At 38.7% G+C, this 22,651-nt stretch overlaps 1 protein-coding gene across 2 annotated transcripts in view; it reads right to left on the minus strand.

Moving 5' to 3' along the window:
• Window positions 1-805: 805 nt before the first annotated feature.
• SLF2 (SMC5-SMC6 complex localization factor 2) overlaps window positions 806-22,651 on the minus strand; it is a 30,100-nt gene continuing 8,254 nt past the window's right edge. For both annotated transcript variants that reach the window (XM_084525574.1, XM_084525573.1), the window contains exons 5-20: window positions 20,986-22,133; window positions 18,566-18,648; window positions 17,527-17,637; window positions 17,094-17,261; window positions 15,419-15,521; window positions 14,008-14,083; window positions 12,096-12,237; window positions 11,570-11,678; window positions 10,261-10,437; window positions 9,564-9,661; window positions 8,756-8,843; window positions 8,158-8,277; window positions 7,605-7,682; window positions 5,338-5,424; window positions 3,826-3,894; window positions 806-2,691 (exon numbers count right to left, since the gene is read on the minus strand). In XM_084525574.1, coding sequence (XP_084381700.1) covers window positions 2,656-2,691; window positions 3,826-3,894; window positions 5,338-5,424; window positions 7,605-7,682; window positions 8,158-8,277; window positions 8,756-8,843; window positions 9,564-9,661; window positions 10,261-10,437; window positions 11,570-11,678; window positions 12,096-12,237; window positions 14,008-14,083; window positions 15,419-15,521; window positions 17,094-17,261; window positions 17,527-17,637; window positions 18,566-18,648; window positions 20,986-22,133 — 2,693 coding nt within the window. In that variant the 3' untranslated portion in view covers window positions 806-2,655. The remainder of the gene's footprint in view (window positions 2,692-3,825; window positions 3,895-5,337; window positions 5,425-7,604; window positions 7,683-8,157; window positions 8,278-8,755; window positions 8,844-9,563; window positions 9,662-10,260; window positions 10,438-11,569; window positions 11,679-12,095; window positions 12,238-14,007; window positions 14,084-15,418; window positions 15,522-17,093; window positions 17,262-17,526; window positions 17,638-18,565; window positions 18,649-20,985; window positions 22,134-22,651) is intronic.

Consider the following 22,651-nt stretch of genomic DNA (forward strand, 5'->3'; position numbering starts at 1 on the left):
CTTAATACAACCAACGTAATATCAAGATAAACCTCAGTGCAAAAACGCTTATCTGAAGACAACCAAAGCAGTTAAGACATTTACTGTGCAAACAGCCTTTTTCAATGCGTGTAGCTGCTGGCTGGGGGCCAGTAAATGAGTCAGCAAAACACAAAACAGCAGCAGGTTTGCTATTTCACTGCTGGTCCTGAAGCAGTACTCAGCTCGGCAGTCCCTTTTAAGACTCCGCAGCGATGCTTTGGGATCATCTCTGTAGGGACACCGGTGAGCTCCAACTCAGCCAACGTCTAGACTTCAGCAACTGGGGGATTATTACTCAGCTACAAAACAGATGGAAGCAAGTCCAGACAAAAGGGGGATGGGGGGAGAGAGGAGAAATGCCAGATTGTATACACAGACATTAAGCATGAAAACACAGAACTGGCTGAGCTGAGAACTACTTCAGGACTTTCTCCATTTATAGTAAGCTCATCAGCTGCAAACCTCTGAACTACAGCGTCTGCAGCAAGACCAAAATAGGACCTGCAGCCATTTTTTTGTGAAACACAGTTGATGCATACCCATTTTGTGCAGAGACATTTAATTAGAAAACCACGTCTGGTTTTATTTTCCATGGGTCTATTAAATAGAAGTATGTATCAAAGTGGTTACTTTGTATGGGAAAAAAAGAAGCACAGCAGTTTCAATGTGTTCTGAACTGCAATACAAAAGAGGTGCCAATCTAGACCCCAACCCTTTCCTTCTTCAAAATATACAGGACTGCAAAGTCAACTTTACATGGTAAGAAAAATATATACACGTTACATACAGGAAACATATTCTGTACTTTTTAAAACTTTATACAACATTAGTGAGAAAAAAATATAAACGTTAATAAAATCACATACAATATATTCAACCTAGTAAGCAAATGCTACCAGAGGGAAGGCTGACACACCACGAAAGATGAGCAGAGCAAAGGGTGGCACTGCCATACCTGTTTACCACCACACCATTTTTTTTAAGCCTGAAACAGTTCCATTGTCAAGGATACCCTTTGAGGTAGACTCATCCAATTTAATCATGGTGAGATTAAAAAGGGAATTTTTCTTCTCCCCTGAATAATGTCATACACTTAACTCTTGCTGTTAAGGTAAGTTGATTATTCTGTAAAGGGTACAGCTGCACAGACTCAGGCTAACTCACTAACATTTGAAAGACAAAACACTGAATATGATTTGCAAATAAAATACCTTCCCTCTGAGTTGAGTCCAATCTAGAGCAGTTCTTTAACATGTAACATACTTAAATTTAATTTTTTTGTTTGAATTTGATCCTTTTTTTACATTTTTGTGAAGTCATAGCAAGTCTATCATACAAGACAGGGTAATCTATAAAAATTGAAAAGGAAACAGTATTATAAAATGTACACGTAGTTATTAAAAATTACAGTTAAGAGACTCCCACTCAGTGCTTTTACCCAATACATTAAATTTCTGTTCATATACACATACATCCCCCCGCCCCCCAAACACAACAGCGTAAGATTTAAATGATGGCATTTACACAAAGCACAAAAGGAGATTACCTCTTGGGCTGATTATTTCACAAAGTTTGGGGAGCTCTGAACACACGCTGTGTACGCTGCAAGACTTTGCACAAAGGAATTCAGACCTCATACAGCTTTCACAGTTATTTCTACTTGCATGGGCCAAAAGCTCATCTCCTCAAATTTCCACTGACTTGACATTTCAGAAATAGTTATTCTCTCTGTTTAGATAAAGCACTGAAGCCAGATAACAAATATAAGTTCGTTTCTTAAAGAGGAATATTTCTTAAAGAGGAAAACAACAATACTACTTGAGTATTAAGATTTCATTTACAATATGGTCTTAGAGAATCACTTTCTGTGCAGTCACATACACTGCGTACATAAATCGATGCCTGAGGACGTTAAAATGAACGCATCACTGTAAGAACAAATTTGATTCTCTTATTTGATAAAAGACAACCGCAGAGCAAAGAAGTGTCCACAAGTTGTTTGGGTACAGCCCCTCTTCAGCTGCCTCCACCCTCAAGCGAAGGAGATGGTCACTTGTTCACACGTGACTGCTGTATTTGTGTTATTTAGAGAAACCAGCTGGTCTTACCAATTCTTGCTTTGCAGATTAACACATGCAGGTGACTCTGTTATTTGGCTCATAGTGAAACTGAGCTTCCTCACCTGCCCACAACAGGGGAGGTCTAATACTGTTTCTCAACTCACTTTCCACATCACAGGACAGTTCTTTCCTAGACACCCTAAAGCAATGCTTACAGGTGTGTGCTGGCAAGAAAACTGATGCATACTGTTTTCAAAAACATCTTGTGATTAGCAATGGAAATGAGAAACTTCCCTCAGTTTTCAAGATGATAAAATATGCCTGGACAATCAGACAGGGCTATAGAAATAGCTACTTTTACAGTTTACCCACTTCATTTTTTTCTGAAGTACCGTATTTGTAAAAACAATGATCATCATATTGAATCATTGTGTTTTTAATGTTGGCCTGAATCAAGCCCAAGTTGTAATTCAGAGGACTGATTCCTTGTGTTCCAACCAAGTTGAAGCTCCATTCATTCTGCATCTTCCTTGATTTCATTTTTTTCTGTTATTTCCCTGAACTAGACAAGCTCTCACGAATCTGGCTCCCAGAAGTCATGCAGTTTTCCCTAAAGAGTAAAAACAAAAAAAGAAAACAACTCAAATTTGTAAGGACTCACAATCCAACGTGGTGACCTTAAGCTAAGCAGTTGCCTGCTCTCTTCTTTATTTGTTTATTTTAATTTGGAAACACTTTCCAGTTTCCCCACATGTGAATCAAACCCAACTGCCTCTGAAAGAAACAACTCTGGAAGAGCAGCATCTTTAATAACTTTCATCATCTGCTAAGTACCTCTGTGACCATGTCTACCCTCTAATTCCCTTCCCTCCCTGTAACAGGAAACCCGAGACACTACAAATGATGTTTTTTTCATGAATTGCTTTGAGTCATTATTATTCTTTACAGACAAATGTTTGATTACACATATAAGCTTAGTATTGATTTCAGTTTAAAAATGTGTAACGTAAACTTCCTGTAAGAAATGCAGTAGTTTACTGGAAAGCTGAACAATTTTTGTATTTATTTTTGAAGGTAACTTTATATTCCAAGAGAGGACCTCAGCACGTTAAGAAACACAGGAACAAAGCTGAGCTCTGGATATTAGAAGTCATCCACCTATTCCACCAAGGTCAGCCAAGGCAAGTATTAATGAAGGACTAATCGTGAAAATTCTTGCTACTGCACACATGCACAGAGCACGAGAGGGTTTTCCTCATCATTGCATGAAATTAGACACTTTCGAGGCAGGGGGCGGTGGGGGGCTGTTAATCAAGAGCTGTTAAACACATGTGCATAGAGCCTTGGATTCAAGCAGCCTCCAAGTGACAGAGTGCCAGACAATAGCAGGAAGTGCATCACGGCATTCCTGCCCCACTCAGGCCTTTCCAAAGCATCCACTAATGACTGTAATCAGAGACAAGCCCTGCGACCTGACTCAGTATTAGCATTTCAGGTTATTGCGTAAGCCATTTATGAGAACAGCATTTTTAAGGGTAAAGATGGAGTCTTGGTTTTACCAAGGCCAGCAAAACAAGGGTTTTAACTAAAGACTATCCTAATACACCTAAGTGTATTCAACAGCCAAGCAATTTAAGGAGAAAAAAAAATCTTTTAAAAATCAATATGCTGTTTTCAAATGGTAAAGAATGAGTTTAATGCACCCTGCAATATGAAAAGAAATAAAAAGTTTTCATTACAATACCTGAGAAAGCCGAGTGGTTTGTATCATATCTTGCCATTTGCTATATATCCTAGCAACCAAGTCTTTTACCTGCAAATACAGATGAGTTTAGCCACTTATATTTAAAAAAAAAAAAAAAAAAAAAAAAAAAGCCAAAAATCACAATACCACCACCCCACAAAACAAAAACCCAACACCCAAGGGTTACTGGGAGGAAACAGTTTCACAACAGGCATACAGAACATCACCACCTCAACTCCAACAAGATCCCTGTAATCTGGGATTTTGAATCCAAAATTATCTACTCCACAAAAGCTCATTACAGGAAGACGATTTAAAATGTTAAGTGTTTGGCATCAACATGCAAGCCTCTGGCCTCCAAATACCCATCTCAGCCTTTGGGTAACTTAGCTTTGTTACACAAGTCTGATTGCTTCTAAGGAGAAAAAAGTGCCTGCCATGGCAATCATGAAAGCCAACTATGCAGCACTGTCTGAATTTGTATTCCTTATATTTTTTTTTCATAACCAATCACAAGCAGGTGTTAAATACAAGGTATTCAGAGTTGAAATTTGCTTCATATACTGTGTAAAACCATCACAGTGGTGCCTTCTGCAGTTACTGCAGTATCACAACAGCAGAAGTAGTGAAAGGGAAAAAAAAAGCAAGTAAGATTTTCATCTCCCAGTGCAAGTGCAATAGAAACAAAACAGACAGGGGTCTGATATTCAAAAATTCAAGCCAAGATTCTGTAACTTTATAGCAGGATCCATGTTGTACTGATCTTGCTGAATAATAAAAAAAAGAAGTCTTCTTGAGAGTTAAGAACATACACAGGCACAAATGTTTAAGGCTGGCAAAGCCAAGGCTTTTCAAAGTTGAGCTGATCCCGTTTGGCTTGCTATGACAGGAGGCAGACCACGAAAGTCCCAGAATTAGGCCTAACATTAGCAAGCTACGTACCACAAAGCAAATGAAAGGCAATTATCCAGGCTTGATGCTACATCACATATAGTGTTGGCTTAAACCCACAATGTTTTTAACAACTAATTTTAACTAAGTCATTATTTTGAAAATAAAAGACGTGCAAGATGGTCAGGCTAGTTTTTCTGTACTGTGTCCCACACTGCATGTAGCCTCCGCTTTTAAAAGCAGAAGACTGCTTAAAAGCAGAAGATTGCTTCCTGTCAATTAACAAGGACTGCCATGAAAAAGAAAAGGAGCAACTCCATGGGTCTGAAAGTTGAAATAACTAGCTAAAAGATGACAAGCTCGCATCTTAAGAGTTCTTAGTCCTGTAGCTAGCAAAAGGAGTGTTTCCAGTGCATTAAAACAAACGTATTTATGTATGAGCACAGATGTGATTCAGACAGAGAAACCAGGAAAAAGGAATCCACGAGGAAAGAGCTTAGAAATGTCAGGGTAGGGATGAGGGAACAGCACAAAACAAAACAAAAACAAAAAACAACAACAAAAAACACAAAACACAGAACTCAAACCAAACAAAAAAACAACAAAACCAGTTTGTCTTACCTTAGTTCGATAGAACAGCCTTGCATCTTCCCTAATATCACATTTTATGTGCTTATCTAAGGCACCACAGAGCTTCAGTAAGTGTTGCTAAATAAAGACAAAAATGAACAGCTATTTTAATACTCCATGTTGAAACTAAGAAGTTGCTTCAAATACTATTTCAGTGTAACAATTATATTTTGGAGAAAACTTGAGATTGAAGCATATAAAGTAAGGAATGGGGAAAAAAAAAAAAACAAAACAATATCAGGAGATCCTGTATCAGCTGTTGATATGCACCTCATGAGACAAGAGAAAAAGAAGTTCCAAAATGTTAATCAGAGCACAGCTATATATCAAAAATTTTAAAGTTCCTACTAGCTAATTTATAAGTCCTTTCTGTTCCCAAAGTAGTAAGAACAGTGCCACTCAGGTCTTTCACCAACGAAAAAAAGTTCTGCAGCTTAAACAGCTAAAAATAACCTTTTCAGTAATAACTCAGGTAATTTCCTTTTGCAGTCTGCAGGAATTGGCTGAACAGGTAAAACATATGCAGTGTACACGCACTGATCTCTAACCTTCTGATGGTCTTTTTTGCAGCTTCATAATCTCCTAATAACAGCTCCCAAGATCTTTGATATTCTGTGAATCTCATGATAAAATTCTCGTACTTAATCCCCCACTAACCTGCTGCAAAACAGCTCCACTCTGTAGGTGGAGCATGCTGAAATTCTCCTTATAAACATTTGCTGGTGTCTCAAGACCATGGCAATTCACCTCCATCCAACTGGAAGATGACTAGAACTGAAATAATACTGATTTTATAGCCAATCAAGCCTGCACAAGATTTACATACAGTGCCACTCAGCCACACACCTCTTTCCATTTGACTGCTACCAGGTCAGTGAATATTTCTTCAAGAAATTCAGAGAAATTCAGTGTGTGGGTTTGTTTTTTAATCCAATTCCCCATAGATCTTCAGAAAGCAGTTGTAAAAGACACATCTCAAAGAGATCACTGCAATATAACTATTTTCTTTTTTTTTTTTTAACCAAAGACGTTTTTCCTTCACTTTGCAGTCTGTGATAATCTTTTTGCAATTGAGTAGGCAACCGAGACTCCTAAGCCCCAGGCTTTTTTAGGAAGGATAGGCTGGGAAGATGACGAGGGTGTGTTGCCCTGTATGTGAGAAAGCAGCCTGAGTGCACGGAGCTCTGCCTGGGGATGGATGAGGAGCCCACCAACAGCTTATGGGGTTAGAATTAAATAGAAGACCCCTAAAGGCAACATTGTAGTGGGGGTCTGTTACAGACTTTGGCCTCTTCAAGAATCCGCTTGGAAAAGTCCCACAGGATAAGGCCTTGGAAGGAAGAGGGGCCTGAGAACACTGGTTAGTATTCTAGATGTAGAGGTTTCATCTGAACAGCAGGAAAACACTTCTTTACTGCAAAGGTGACTGAGTGCTCAAACATGTCGATCAGAGAGGCTGTGGAGTTCCCCTCATCGATACCCAAAAAGCTGTCTGGCCATGATGCTGGGAAACCTGCCCTGAGTGGCCCTGTTTGAACCTCCAGAGGTCCCTTCCAGCCTAAACCATTCTGTGATTCTGTGAAACAGAAGCAAACATTACTGCTTTACCTCCCTCTTCAAGGCTTCACATAACACATTTCTTAAAAGCCAGGAGTGGTTTTATAGAACAGAAGATTTACACAAACATCTTGCAGCCAGCAACTCACAGCAAACGTTCACAGGAATCTCAATAAGATTACCAGGAGGCTAAACAGAAGGTATTACTTAACAGATGTTCACATCTCCATAGCCATAGTTCCCTCGTGCTGTGAGAACAGAATAGATACAGTCATAGCCCTCACTTGCTGATGGCTACGCTCCAGCACAGAAAAACAAAATGTGTTTGAGCATATTTTACTGGATATTTTCAAAATGGTTTTCTTCTAGATTAAAGTTTCAGCTTTACTTAAGTTGCTCATAGGATCACCAGAGTTCTGAGGATCTGTGTTGAGTTAATCTCCAGTTACTCTGTGAAAGATGACGTCCGCTGATCAACAGAATTGTGTTTTGACATAATTCCACCTGCAAAAACGCAGGAGAGGTTTCTTTCTCTGCAGTAACTGCAGGGAAGAGCTCTTCTGCATTTACTTTGCCTCAGAACAAGTTTCTCCCAGTGCTGTTATCCTCTGGTGATCTTCTATCACCTTACCACAATAGACCAGAAGTGCATAATAGTTAGCCATTTAAAATCTAAAGATCTAGCCACTGTAGTTACTTACCCTCTGATTGGAATTTACAGTGTCAAAGCAGCTAGCTTCGCTGACTAGATGAAGGAGGATGTAGACTAGGTAGTACACCTGGAGAGAAACCAACAGAGCTTCAGCAGTCAAAGCACAATCTTTAGCTACAGCATTATCTTTGCTTTAATGATTCAGTATTATGACTTCACTGGCATCCTCCAACAGCCAAATAAATGAATAGGTACGTCTACACATTTGCCTAAACAAACAATATGAAACAATACATTCATATATTAGAATCATTTTAAAACAGTACTACGCTGTTTTAAGTTACCCAAGTGACCCACAAAGCTTTCTGTGGTTTCAATTACTGAAAATTAAACTCAGCAGTTGACTTTGTTTTCCCATTATCTACATCCAGATCAAAATACTTGCTAAGAGATTTCATGGTAGACTCATATAACCAAACCAATATTGAATTCTCAGATGAGTGCAAGTTTTTCTAGAACTTGTTTACAATAGAAGTTTAGTTTTCAAAAGTGCAGAAGATACATAAAAAGACAAACAAAAAGGTATACTATCAGCTATATACCTCCTGTTCTAGTTCTATATGAAGGTGGTCTTCACTGACATTCTGCTGCTCATCAGTTCTCATCTTCTCTAGTAGATTAGACGGTTTCATGTACACCAGATACTGATGCAGAAGAGACATCTACAGACAGATGCATTAACAGATTGGACTGGTTCACTGGCAACGGACAATTTGAAACAGTGCCACAACCATATCACATGACCATTAACACAAGAACTTCCATAAATGGGGCTCTTAATTAGAATTGATTATTTCATGCTTTGGGTAATTCTTGACTATTTGCGAACTAAAGCATTTGTACGTTGCCTCATTAACCCCTTGTTTTCACAGTGATTCTACATAAATATAAAAAGAAGGCAGAGAGGCATAAACTTCTTTCCAATGACCAAAATTAATGTTTAGGCACTTAAGCAATGTTGCATTTACAAGCTACAGGTTACACACGTGTACAAATATACTTCTAACACTAAAATAAAAAACAGTGATTGTTTTTAATACTGTAAGCCTATTTTTGTGTTAAAGAATGACCAAAATACAAAAACAAACAATACCTAAGTCTTCTAAACTTTTAGAATTATACACACAAAACATGCAGTACCTGCTTGTCGCTGTCATCAGGTATTCTTAAATGCTTCTGATTAAGAAGCTTTGCAATTATCACCAGGCTAAGGCGTCTTCTTACTTCCCTGAAAAAACAAGTTTGTTTTTTATTTCTTTCCTAGAGAAAGTCTCAAATCCACAGTTTCAACAATGTATAGTGAGGCTGTGCACGGCTTCCCTAGACAAAGACTTGCCCACAGCTGTTAAGTTGGATTTACTGAAGATAGGTGCTATTAAACCAGTAAAGAGGCTAGTAAGGTGCAAGTATCCTTGTCTCATTACAGCTTTTCTTGTGGACAAGCAAACATTGCTAGAAGCTTGCCTCCAAGCCTGAAATCAAAGGCCAAAATCGTTCTCCTCTCTCTCAGATACATTTTTAAATTTATTTCAAAGATGCAGAACTCTTGACAGATTGACATAAAATCAGACATTAATCACCCCAAGGACATTTAATTTTTGATCATTCAGCCAAAGATTAGAGTAGGTGATGGATGTTGGAAGTTATGCCTTTATTTACTATAGGGTACCAGAAAGTGTATAGCCCAGAAAACTACAAATAAAATGTTGAACAACCCTTTCCCACCACAGAGGTGATTAAGAAACTATGTGTGCACAATGACATGCACATACATCTGTAACATAAGATAAAACCTAACTATTTGTGGTGGTTTGTTAAAGTATCTCCCTCCTCCCCCCCAGAAAAAAAAAAAAACAAAACAAAAGAAAATACAAAAGCAATGTTACACCTATTGCATTTGTCAGGCTCTGGGCTTATAGTAATAAATTAAGTGTTACAGCGTCATTACCGTCCACGTATTATCCAGCTAGGGACCAGCTGAACCAGCCACAGAAGATTATGGTGCTGACTGGAGAGTTCACTCACTGCCAGACAGAGCTCAGGCATCTTTAAAAGAATAAAAACATGGTTTTTTTTTGTTTTGTTTTGTTTTTTAAATCACCTGATTTACTAAGCAATGGGGACATTGGACATTTGTTTTATTTGCACAGGAATACACATCTGCTACCAAGAAACACATCCACAGCATAGATATTAAAAGGAATTGAGCTAGTAAAAGATGATGTGCATGAAGATATTTCTGCACTGCAGCTGTGGCTATGTCTCCTAAATACTATTTTACAGTAGGGTAGCTGAGACCAGGTTGCCTTTCCTGACATTTCATCAGCTTGGTGCAATCATTTCATTTATTCTTTCAAATAGCCCTTTTAAACAATCTATAATTAACAAAATCGCTGCTAGTTCAATACAACAGTCCCCTTGCAGAAGGGGACAGGCAAGCATAATGTTTTTAGGCAGACAGTCTCTCAGTACACCCAGCCCCCTCCTAAATCTCAAGGACACAAAGTTCCCAATCTGTTCATATTACATTTACAAGCAGTAGTTTTCTGCTATGTAAAGGAAAAAATAAAACTTCAAAATAAATTCCTTGAAAATTAAGCTGCAGTTTCATAAATCTAGCACTAGAAAATGAATTATGAAGTTACCTTTGTATCCCAGTCTTTTATACTTATCAGAAGCTTTATGAAAAGGCACTGAAAATCTATCAAGGGAACTTGCTTCAGCTGTTTCTCCAAGCTTATTTTAAATAGTAATAGAAGCAGCAGCAATATTTCTTGGTCTGTATATCCACCTTCGACTACCGTTGTACAGAAATCTAGAAACTTTAAAAGAAATAAAAAGCATTACAATCTGAAATTGGTTTAGCTTCTATTAAAGCGTGACGAGAACTTAAGTTTTCCACCCTCACTTTAAAATGCACTTTGAGTAACAAAGTTTTCCTGTTCTTACTGCAAGAACAATACTAGCTCCCCTAGTAACTGTCTGCATTTTTTATTGTTATTAAAAAACACCTGCTGGAGGCTCATCTTATAAACATTTAAAGAAATACTTTTGAACAATGACAATAATCCCTGGACATTAGAGTACGAAAGATCTTTCTACACTGCACCATTAATCCCATTCTGTCAGTCTTCTGTTTAGTTAGACTTTCTAGCTATACAAGCAACACTGAAAACAATCAAGAGATTTTTCCCTGCCCAATTATCATCAGATGGATTACTTACAGTATGGGATGTGTATTTAGAAGGAAAGAAATGAATCAAGACACGTAAGTCTGTCTCTAAAGGAGATGCTACATTTGCTTCCTCTTGAACTACATGACTGTATATGATCATTTACATGATCATTGCAAATCTCTAAAGAGCATTGTCAGGAGGGTTCAAATACTTCCACAAGGAACTTGTAAACCAGTTATAGAGGCAGGATTTTCATGAAATGTTTAATCACAGAACAGGCCTGGGAAGTGTGACCAGCCCACGGTTTCACAGGACACAGCACGGATTCACAGCTCACTTCCTCAAAAGAGGCAGTCCCGGCTTCACCTGCCCTCTGTGAGCTCCCACCTCATTCACCTTCTGCTGCACAGGGACTGACCACGTGCCTCTGTGAGCTGCACTAACACAGAGGCAGCATAAAACAGAACAGCCAATACCAGCTCCCCGTCCCACTGGAACACCCTGACACTTTTCTTTTATATGAGGGAGCAAAGAAACCTGACAGAGAGCCACACTGGAAAAGGGAGGCACCAGGAATTGAGAGAAGCCAGTGGAAGTCAGGGAGAAAGGAAACCAAAGCTTGCAACAAGCCTGCAGCAATCTCTGCTGAATGTGGAGCTGAAACCCCAGCAAAACACCTACTCAAAAAACAAGCCCAGGGCTAGATTAAGGTTCCTTTTTTTCCCCCTCAAAAAAAAATTAAACAAAAACCCTTGCATAGGAACTGGAGTTTTCTCACCTTGATTACATTCATTAGATTGTTTTCTGGTAGACTGGTGAAGGCTGGACTGGCAGAGGAGAGAGATTCTCTTGGTTGCTGTTTGCTCACTGTTCCTTGCATCTGACTCCTAATGAAAGAGATGCTAATCTGAGCAATCAACAGTTTAAAAGCCCACAAAGGCTTATTTGCATCAAACCAAAGGAAAAAACAGCATGGTTTAAACACCTTCAAATCAGAACTATCCCCAGCTACAGAGCACGTCTTAAACTTATAACCAATTACTTACAATTCTGCCCAGCTGTTTCGGCAACAATTCATGTTAATACCCCTTAGACAGTTGTAGGACCAAGAACAATACTCTGATTTGCTGAACCTGGCAGAAACTGTTTTGAACTCTGGCTTATTTACTCTATGAATACCTAAGTTTAGAATGTAAGGAGACGGAATAGGGGAAAATAAAGAAAAACCTTCTGATTCTACATTCTGAATACAAGACCTGCTTTCACAGGATCTAAGCAATAGGTGTCAAAATGAAAACACTTACAAAATATCACGCTCATTAAAGTTGGGCTGCAGATGCTCCAATGGAAAGAGAGATGCAAATGTAACACCCATATTGACAAAAACAGTTGACACATCAGCTAGTGAAGGTATCCAGGGTTTAGACTGTTTATCGCTGATGGAAGCTACGAGTAAAAGATACGGAATGGATTAGTTTAAATTTAGTTCTTAACATTAGTTCCTTTTCAGGGAAGCAAATACATTCAGCTGTTTGCATCAGTTCTACCAGCTCTCATCTCAGAAAAATTGCTGTTATTTTCAGAACCATAGCGTGAGGGGTAGTCTTACACAGTATTTTACACTTAAGAAACATCTTGCCTATGTAACAGGTAAATTACTTTAAGATTCCACCCATTTTCTCTCACAGCTGTCTCTCACCACATACAGTAGAATAAGCAAGAAGGCAAGATTTTACTTTTAAGAGAACAGATAAATTACTGTTCTGTGTAGGTAGAGGTAAGAGGGTGTTATAATGGGACTAAAATCTTATCTCCACTTTCAAGACAGGGAAGGTTTCCAGAACAGAAGTACAAAATACAAGGAATTCACTGATTGAGGTAAGCAAAAATGCTCATTGCAAAAAGCTGATCTGTATCACGACTCACATCTGAACAGCTGCAAACTGTACACAGGATTCTGTATAGGATACTAACTAGCAAGGTGACATCAAACTCGATGCAGTGTTTTCCAAACAATGACAGAAGTCACTAGAATTTTGAATTGGGTCTCTTAGGGTTAATTCTTTAAGAACAAGAAAGGCAAATATAATAAAACAGTATCACTCAAGATACTGCAAGTTCAGATCTCAATGTTCAATTCAAGTGTTCCTCATTTTCTTTTGGTGTTTTGTTTTATTGATGTTTCTTTTTTTCCCCTTTTTTTTTTTTTTTTTAAATAAAGCGTCCTTAGTTAAGCACCAGAACAGAACATCTCAGAACAGTTTGGAGACTCCACAGTTTGCAATTTTGTAGTTAGACAAACTTTTCAGGAGCAACTGTAGCCTATTTGATCCTGCTTAAGGATCCTGCATAAGTCAGAGATGGGCTAAGATCTCTCCTAGTCTTAATTCTTTGAATGCTCACTGATCAGCTTGAATTGTTCATTCTGAAACAAGCTTAATGTCAACAAAGCAAAAAATAAAGGAGGCTATATTTCCTCTCATATCAGCTCACAGTCCTGTTTCAAACAAGACTCAAAATATGTTGAACAATTTCAATAGAACTGCCCGAGAATGTCAAATGATCTTTATTACTTTAATGATGTTAACTGTTAATTTAAAGAGTGACTGATGGATCTGAATGAAGACACTGAGAACATACAAAGCAGCTGGTACTGAAGAAGTTCAGAGTACAGATAAAGGAAGGCAAAATGCACAGGAAACAAGCAACAGTGTAGGCTGAACCAGACCCTTGTAAATGTTTACATGTAAGTGTACAGCTCCTCTCACTTTCACCATTTATTTGGAAAGTAAACCACACGCAGTGCTACGTACTGAGTATGACTATGTGAAAACCACCTTGTAGTTCTTAGTTTATGAAATGAATGTCTGCATCTTCCGAAGAGAAAGATGGGAAGGAGAGTAAACTTGAGTAGACTGGGCTCCTCCTTAGATCAGTTCTATTTGTGAAAGAACAGAAGCGTGTTTAAAAGGTTCTGTACTGGATGCACACATTTGCAAATATATGCCAGGACCACTCCCTGTGGAACAGCTTGCACAAACTCAGTGAAGACCAACTCCTGTTACTTACATAATGCACAAAGGCTAGAAGAACTTAAATTCATGCCAGAATCACAAGATTCTGTGCTTTTTCCTTCCTTTCCAACACCGTCCTATACTTCACGGAAGGGAAATACCTTTGTTTAGATGGTCAGTCTTCCATCCCTCAAATACTCACCATTTTTTACCGTTATTTCCATCAAACTGTTTAAAATCTGCAAGGAAACACAATAGCCAGGATGAACAGACATCATCTGTGGAGGGAAAAAAAAAAAGCCATGAGTCAAACATCAAGTTGCCAAATAACATTTTTCTTTGAAAAAATAAACTCTTCATTAAAATTAAAAAAAAATAAACTCTCTAATGCATAATATATCACAGAACAGACATGATTTCAATCAGTACACACATTCTGTGAATGCTTTAAGTAATTACTCACAGTATCAGAAAAACTGCACCCCATGTTGAAAGTCTGTTCTTAAGAAAGTAGTGAGGATTAGGGGAATGACTTATTAGCTGTCCTTTTGGAACCCGTTTGTATCTGTGATCAAACTGAACTCCTTAATCAGAAGTGAGGGCAACTGAGAGTTGAACTCAACCTTTTTCAGTTGCAGGTAAGTAGAACACGGGCAAGACTACACCAAAACAATCAATTATTAACTACAAGAATATGATGAAATACACATCATGCTCCCTAACATTTCACCAGGCCAGCAAAACCTCCTCTTCTTCTCCCCCAAGTGCTGGATGTTTTTGTGCTCTGTGGGCAAACTGAACTGGCTCACCCTTCCACCTTATCAGAAGAACGCCAGAGCTCATGTAAGAGAGGAAGGCAGTACTTTCCTAGCGGGAGAGAAAGAGATGGAAAACAAAAACATTTTCCTTTTGGCAAAAGCAGAAAGGGAGTCAACAGATCCAGGCTGCAATTTTGCAGGCAGTCCAGCTTTATACTTCATTTCAGGCACAGTTAAAAGCGTTAAGTAATAAGGGAGTGAAGATAGCAAATGGGCATTTTGTGAGTAACAGAACAATGCACATTCCCTGGGGACTTGGGTACTGGCACAGGCATCTAGAAAGAAGACAGCCACAACATTTCCTTTGACAGCATCTCCACTTTTTTTTTCCTGAGCCATAATGCACATCGACTTTTTCAGAATAAAAATTCTGATAATGCACATATTTAGATTTATAAAGGTACATACTACAGCGTGTACTTTTTTTGTGCGTGGGGAAGGAAATAGATAAATATTTGCTTCTGATGTGGCCCACATTATGAACATCCCAGAATATCCTCTCACCTAGCATGCGCTGAGCCCTTTTCAGATGAAATACCACATATAAAGATGGACAGGAAGCTTTACAGCCACTCTAAGTGTGGAGAAAAGCATGGAAAAAGCCTTTTATCCCTAGTGACAGTCAAGGTAGTCTGGAGAACAAACCAGAACCCAAAAAGGAAGGTTTTTTGATCAAAAAATTGCTCAAAAAATGCAACAGATTCACAAACTTGTGTTGATTACTTCCGCAACAGCTGGCTTCCAGGAAGAATGTTCTACCTGACACAGTGTAACTGCAGAACAGTGTGGTCTTACCTGGAAAAGCCACTTCAGAATTGGTGCAGGACACAAGCTACAGCTGTAAGCAGAACTTAGAAAACCATGAAGAGCTAGAAAAAGCTGCTGTGTTACATCGGAACTGTAAGACAAAGATGGAGTGGGAGAAAAAAGGAGAAAAATCCATTATTGGTTGAATCAACAGTTTCACAATTAAAATGGCTTCAAACAAACATGGATTTACACTATTGTATTATGAATCATTATTCCTGTCTACACAGATGGGCTCTGTCAGATTAGCGAATGAGAGACCAAATTTTTATTTATTTATTTATTTTTACTGACAATGACCTTTACAAATTCTTTTACAGGAAAAGAGAAAAAACATTTCAAATTTCTTGAAATCTCATTTTTTGAAGAATCTTTCAAATAATCTAGAGGCAAAATGAAGCAAATAAAATCAAATGGTCTCATCTTGCTAGGCAAATTTGTGAGGTGCAGAACTCTGTATGATTTAGTAGTAAGTTCTTTTAGTTGAAATCTTCCTTAGCAAGTAGTGTGTGCCATAAGCAGCTGAATTAGATACCCAATTTACCATGTACCCCTGTTTAGGCTCCTCTGTTCCCAGTATCTACTAGAGCAAGTAGTTCTGTTGTGAGGCCTGCCTCCTCACTTCTCCATATCCCATCCATCTACCCGCCTGACCAACAAAGCAGCTAGGAAGACATCCATGTGTCAGCTGGGCAGCCAATACGTGCCAGCTGGATGGTTTCAGAACACCAAAGCAATTAAATCATAACTGCATTTTGCAAGGGACAATTCATTTAATTCTCATTCTTCCAGTCACTGATTTACAAGATATTTCTTAGAGCTTACATCCCTGTGACCTTCACATATTAATAAACTCCTCTGGCTTCAGGCCTCCTTATCACAAACCCAACTTCCTCAGGAGACAAGGAGGAGGATGGTTTCTCCTTACAGCCACAACAGCATATACAAATGTTTACAGCTCCCTCAGTTTCACTGATTCAAGTTCAGAGTAAAATACCAACTGAAATCAGCGGAATTACTTTTAGGATTTGCACTTGTGGATTAGAAAAGAAATCGTCCACCTATCTGTAGTCTGACAGCCTCATAAAATGGACCACAAATCTCCATCAGTTACATAACAGTTGTGTGTGCGTATATAAAGACTTAGCTCGCCGACTGAATCTAACAGATGCCGTAAACTGTAACTTCCTGCAATCCCGATTATGTGGAATCTTAAGTCCCAGGGTCATTCAACACAGAAGGTTTTCAGCAGACATAACATAACATTAGAAAGAGGACCTTTGTGACCATCTATCTGGGATATTTAAGCTTTTGTTCACCATAATATTTCAGTTCTGCACTCATCTTCCACAAATCTGTCAGATTATCAGCGATAGCCCAACGCAGCATAAATATGAAAGAGGTCAGGACACTTTTTCCCCCCCTTCTCCTGATGCCTCAATTAAGATGTTTTTTCAGAAGTTTGAGGAGTAAAGAAAGAAGGTTCAAGTAACTATTTACTGTTCTATAAAGCTTATCTGGAAAGCAGAATTACAGAGTCAGTCTTGCCTACTTCGTAAGAATGAGTTCATTTGTATGCAAAGATACTATTTGATCTTAAAAACTTCTAGCACTTATGAAAATCCTACAAGTAAACACAACAGAGCGAAGAGGATATTCTTACCTAAGGAGGAGTTTTTCTATAGGATTTTGAGGGATTAAATAAAAATTCCTCAAATCAAGGTCATGTTGATTGAAGATTTTCCCAGAGACTGTTAAATCAAATATGTCTTCTCCGGGGTGGTAGTCAGGTATGGCACGAGCTGTTAATGAAAATCTCTTTATAAACGCCCTACAAAATTAAAAAATACTTTTATGAATTTCAAGAAGAGGCCATGTGCTGTTTGAGATGGTCATTTTCAGATGACAAACACATCAACTGCATATGAAGGTAGAGTTAGATTATAATACAGTAACATCCAAGAAAATCCACACAACCCTAAAAGATAAATCGTTTCACACTAGACACACTAGCAGCAACTGATGGAATGAGAGAGAGATTAGGAAAAAAAGGCAAGGAAAACAAAGTGAAGAACTGGGTTTAATTGGTTTTGGACCTGTGTTCTTCTGAGAGGTCTTCATCTGTGACATTCTCATCTTCTCTATCTGAAGAATCAGTTTCCTTTTCTTGTATGTTTTCTTGTAACAATTTTTCTAGTTCATCTAATCTGAAATAACAGTAATAGCAAAACGTATCATCACCACGTAGTATCTACAACAGAAGGAAACAAGAACCAAGCTCCCAAACCCAGGGGCCAGTAGCCCACTAAGCAGGGCAAAAGCATGCAAGACATTGTATCTGTGTAACAGAACAAGCATATTGCTGGTCCAAGATACAAAGTTCATGTTTCCCAACACCTAATGAATTTCCAACTGCACTCAGTCAGTAGTTTGTGAGAGACAAAGACACTCAAACCAGCTGCTGACATTTTTTTTTTTTTTGCAACTGCACAAAACTTTGTATCTCCTAGATTTTTACTTTTTATAGCTTAACACTAGCATATTATTCGTTAAATAGTGTCAGTTATAGAAGCAGCCACTATGTTGCTAGTCAGTTCACTGTTAACTAGGGTCAGATTCTTCACAAAAAAAAAGAATATACTCACTGCTGATTGCCATTAGTACACATACCACATTCCTTTTTACCTGAAAGATCTCTTCCAAGAGCATGTATTAGTTCTGAATTGTGTAACTACTTGGATACTGTCAGTCTACACAACTTTGGAAACCAAAACTGAGCTACGAATGATTTTGAAGGAACTAGCATAATCAGTCTACAGAAATACTCTTATTTCATGCCTGACTAGCAGCTGTTAGCTGGCTCAGTGACCTGCAACAACAGCATTAGTAAATTTAGTCCAGCTCTTGTGGGGTAGACAGATTAATCACAAACCACTTATTACTGCTTGCAAGGAGCCTGTCACTCAGCTTTCAGCGTTAAGCCATGCTGGTAGGTTCTATCAGACATATGTTAGTGGTACCAGCAGGCAAAGCTTAGCGTGCTGCTACCCAAACCCCATCACTCTGGGGAGACAAGGTAGATCTAAGCATCCACAACTTTGTACCAAATTTTTAAGGCAGCTTTAAGAAACAAACCTTTTAGATTCTTCTTTCTCCTTCAAGAGATGTTCCAAGCTGTTCACATATGACACCTGGCTAACAACAGGAGTCTTAGAAAGCTGTGAATGAAGTAACAAGATATTTATGAAATACCACAAACTATCAATTGATTCACTATTAGGCAACAAATATGGTGAAAATATGACTCTCTTCATATTTTAAGATATTTTAGCTGAAGGTAAAAAAATAATAATTAAAAAATTAAAATCAAAGGAGACCCTATAAAGCTGGACAACTAACGGGGTTTCTCAATTCCTCGATAGTTTTCCATTAATTGCTAAATCTCTCTCTGTGATTAATTTAGAAATAATTATGCTTCACAATGGATCTGAACAGCAAAGCAAGTCTTCTTCTCTCCCTGGGGCCAACCTCCAGCTAACCTTCATGAACAGCGTTAGCACGAGAAGCCTGGTGCTTCACAGCTTTATCACTATCCACCGAGACGCTGGGAATCCCCTTTCTTGTGCATGAGACAAACTCCTAAAATGATTCAGCACAACTCTGTCACTCTCACCCTTGCCTAGAGATATCTTTCAAATGTAACAATCAGAATATCTTTGTGGGAAAATTTTGTGGGTAGGTTGAAGCCCTCTTACCTTATTTTATATCTGTTTATTCCTTAGTTGTTTGGTCGGGGCGTGTTAAAAATTGCATCCAGTTTTACATATGCCCCCTCTTACAAAAGAGGGATAAGAACCCTAGTACATGCAAAAACCACGCTCATGGAATTTTTGGGACAGTTCAATTGTTTTGTGCCTGTTGGTCATGAATTAGTACAAACAGGATAAGCCAAACGCTGTGGTCATACATGTTCCACAAAACTTTGATCTAGACTGCATCTGTTTATCATTCTTAGCCATTAATTACACAGCCCTGTTGGTTAAGACTGGATATGTATGTAACCACAAAAGCCTGATCTATAACGTGCTTGCATAATTAATGCTAAGGGCAGATAAAATAAAAAGGCAGATAAAAACAGTGTTGGCTATTCAACACTTGCCTATGGAAATACTTTTTAATAGAAATTCAGTCAGCAAAATAAACCGTTTCAGAGATTTATAAATGGGAGAAGGGGACAAGGAGCTGTATTTATACGGGCATTCTGCTAACAACAGGTTTGTTTGCTGTTGCAGGAAACTGGTGGGCTGATCCCAGCCAGCAGCTCAGCACCACACAGCCTGCTCATTCCTCCCTCCCAGTGGTACCAGAGAGAAAAAAGACAGACCAAAAGCAAGAAAATCATGGAGCTGGATAACGACAGTTTAGTAAGTGAAAAGAGAGGAAAGAAAACAAAATTGACGCAAATGGGACTCGCTCACCACCTCCCCCAAGCAGACTGATACCCGGCTCATCTCCAAGCAGTGGATTCGTGGCTACCTGCCAGAAGCTCCCCGCCACCTTTTGGTTTATTGCTGAACATGACACGATGCAGCACTGGAAATATCCCCTCAGTCAGCTGTGCAAGCACTGTTTAGCAGTAGCCAAAACTTAGTGTCTTATCAACACTGTTTTAGCCACAAATTCAAAGCACAAAGCACCAGAACACAGGCTGCTCTGCAAAAAATTAACTCCATCCCCACCAGATCCACTTAAATACAGCCATTTCCAACCCGTATCTGCTTTGTAAGGAACGCTACGCTAAGTCCTAGCATAGGACTTTCTTAACTAAACTATTCTTTTACAATAAACCTGCAAAACCAACAACTTTCGACATGCTGTAATTGACTGAATAGGTTAACTTTTAAAAATAAATCAATTCATCACCATAATATCCTGTAAACTGGTAGTTAAATACTTCTTCATCCATCCCCTATGAGCAGAAGTCATTCAGCTTTCTGAAATCCTTTCTAAAAGTACTTCCAATTTCCATGAAATTCAACCTCAAGGAAAATACCTCACACAGACCAAGAACTTACAGATTCCTGACAGATCACAAACTGTGACAAGGATATATTGTTGCAGTCTAGCACAGATCTCTCAATGGACAGATCAATTTCCTCTCCTTAACTTCAACTCATAAGTACCTTGCCCCATCAGAAAAATGAGAACATTAGACCCCACACATCTTCTAAGTGTAACCTCTCCCCTTTTTCTTTAGGGGAAAAATGCAAAGCCAGAACTCCTGAAAAAACGCTGATGGCAATCCAGCTCACGCAATCCAGCTGCAGGAACCATCTTTCAGCCATGCCAACGGCAAGAAGAATAAAAAGCACCCTTTGACTGATGACATTCCACCGAGCAGCATACGACCCTCAAGTAAGCTCAGCCACCAGTTTCACAGGCAAATATTCTTAATGCATGAAAACTCAGTTAAAGGAAAAGAGTAGTACCGAAACGAGTCGTACCGAAACGGGCAACGTAACCTGATACAATGGTTCTTTGTTTTAGCCACTTACATGAAGTTTCAGTAACGGAGCCACGGTGTCCTGAGAAAAACTGTCTGAACAGTCTCCTTCCGAGGCTTCTGTCTGTGGCCTGGGAGTTGCAGACAAAATTTCTTGCAGTGTCATGAATGGTTCTTCATCATCATCATCTAGAGCACATCCCAAACTCTCATCTTCACTATCAAGGCTGATTTTTGATTTTCCATTCAACTTGAACATCTCTGAACAGGTGCTTTCAACTTTCAACTCTTGTGAGAGTTGTGAAGACGCATGGTTGCTGTCCTCGGACTCTTCTTGAAAAGGCAACAAACGGGGAAATCCTTCATCAGTCTCCACTGAGCCTGAAAGTTTCCCTGAATCTTCCACCAAACAAAAATCAGAAGCATTTCCTGAACTATTTTCTTCTGGTTTTGAAAAAACGTTGCTGGGTTCTACATCATCAGCTCTATTGAGTCTTTTTGGTCTTTTCCCATCTTGCTCCATCTTAGCGTCTAACACCCGAGATAAGCCAGCTGTGTGGCATTGAGGCTTCACGGCTTTTGTGAATACAGCTTCTCTTTGTGCTATGTGGTGTAGGGAAGGCAACACAGTACTTTTCTCCTGAGAAGGAAGGGACTTTTCCAAGAAAAAGTGAGAGTTGGCCACCTGCAATTGATTCTCTTTGGTATCCACAAGAGGAACTTGGTTATTTTCATTAGGACTCTGTGCAGAATATGATGACAAATCTACAGAGGAGCAATTGTTTTTCTCATTTTCATTCCTTGAGACACCCTCTGGGTATTCCTCTGAATAAGCAGAATGAGGTCCAGGTAGAGCAGCAACCTCCGTTAGCTGCAGAACACCACTAGAAAGAGACTTTAAGCCAATGTTTTTAACAAAAGCAGACTTTCTATTTTTGCTTTTTTGAGGTGACCAACTGAAAGCAGGGTCGCTCAAACCTGTTACTTCAGAACCGTTTGCATCCACACTCATCACAGTGTGTTTTCTTTTCCCAGGACAGCCTACTTGTTTGGATGGCCCAGAAGACGGCTTAGATTGAAGGCAGGCTGATGGAACAGACTGGCTTTCCCACGTACTAGCAGCTTTCTTGGATGAGGTATCATCTCCAAATTCACTGAGAATATCACGTGTTTGAAACTGCTTTGGTTGGGCTGGGTCATCTATGAAAAATGTTTAAGAAAAAGTAAACAACCATTTTAAAAAACAAAGTCACAATTGTAACAGCCTACCCTTTAAAAACAAGTAACTTACATTTTTTTTTAAACTGTGCTATGTCCAAAATTACTGACCAGGAAAAACATTTCAATTCTGCTTGAACACTGAAGACTGCAGTTGAGATTTACTCTACACTGTACTCTTAGATTGTCATCTTTATTAACTTGAAAATGAAATTAAGTCCTTTTATTTTAAAAGCAGCTCAGCACCTACAGCAGAACACTACAGTAGTTCTATTTACCATAGAGAAAATTATATGGTTAAAAAACGGCAAAAAAGCAACAATACTGCTTAAATTTTACTGTTCTGTTCAATAAGAATAATGTTGTGGGGTTTTTTTGTTGCTGTTATTTAATCTGAAATTCAAATGTTGTTAGCCACCACAGTGAAGATAAACTTTCCAAAATGCAAGATATACAATAAAAAAACAGGGATTAAGACAAAAAAGATCACTTTTAATTAA

This window comes from Aythya ferina, assembly GCF_964211825.1.
Source record: "Aythya ferina genome assembly, chromosome: 7".
Lineage (NCBI taxonomy): Eukaryota > Metazoa > Chordata > Aves > Anseriformes > Anatidae > Aythya > Aythya ferina.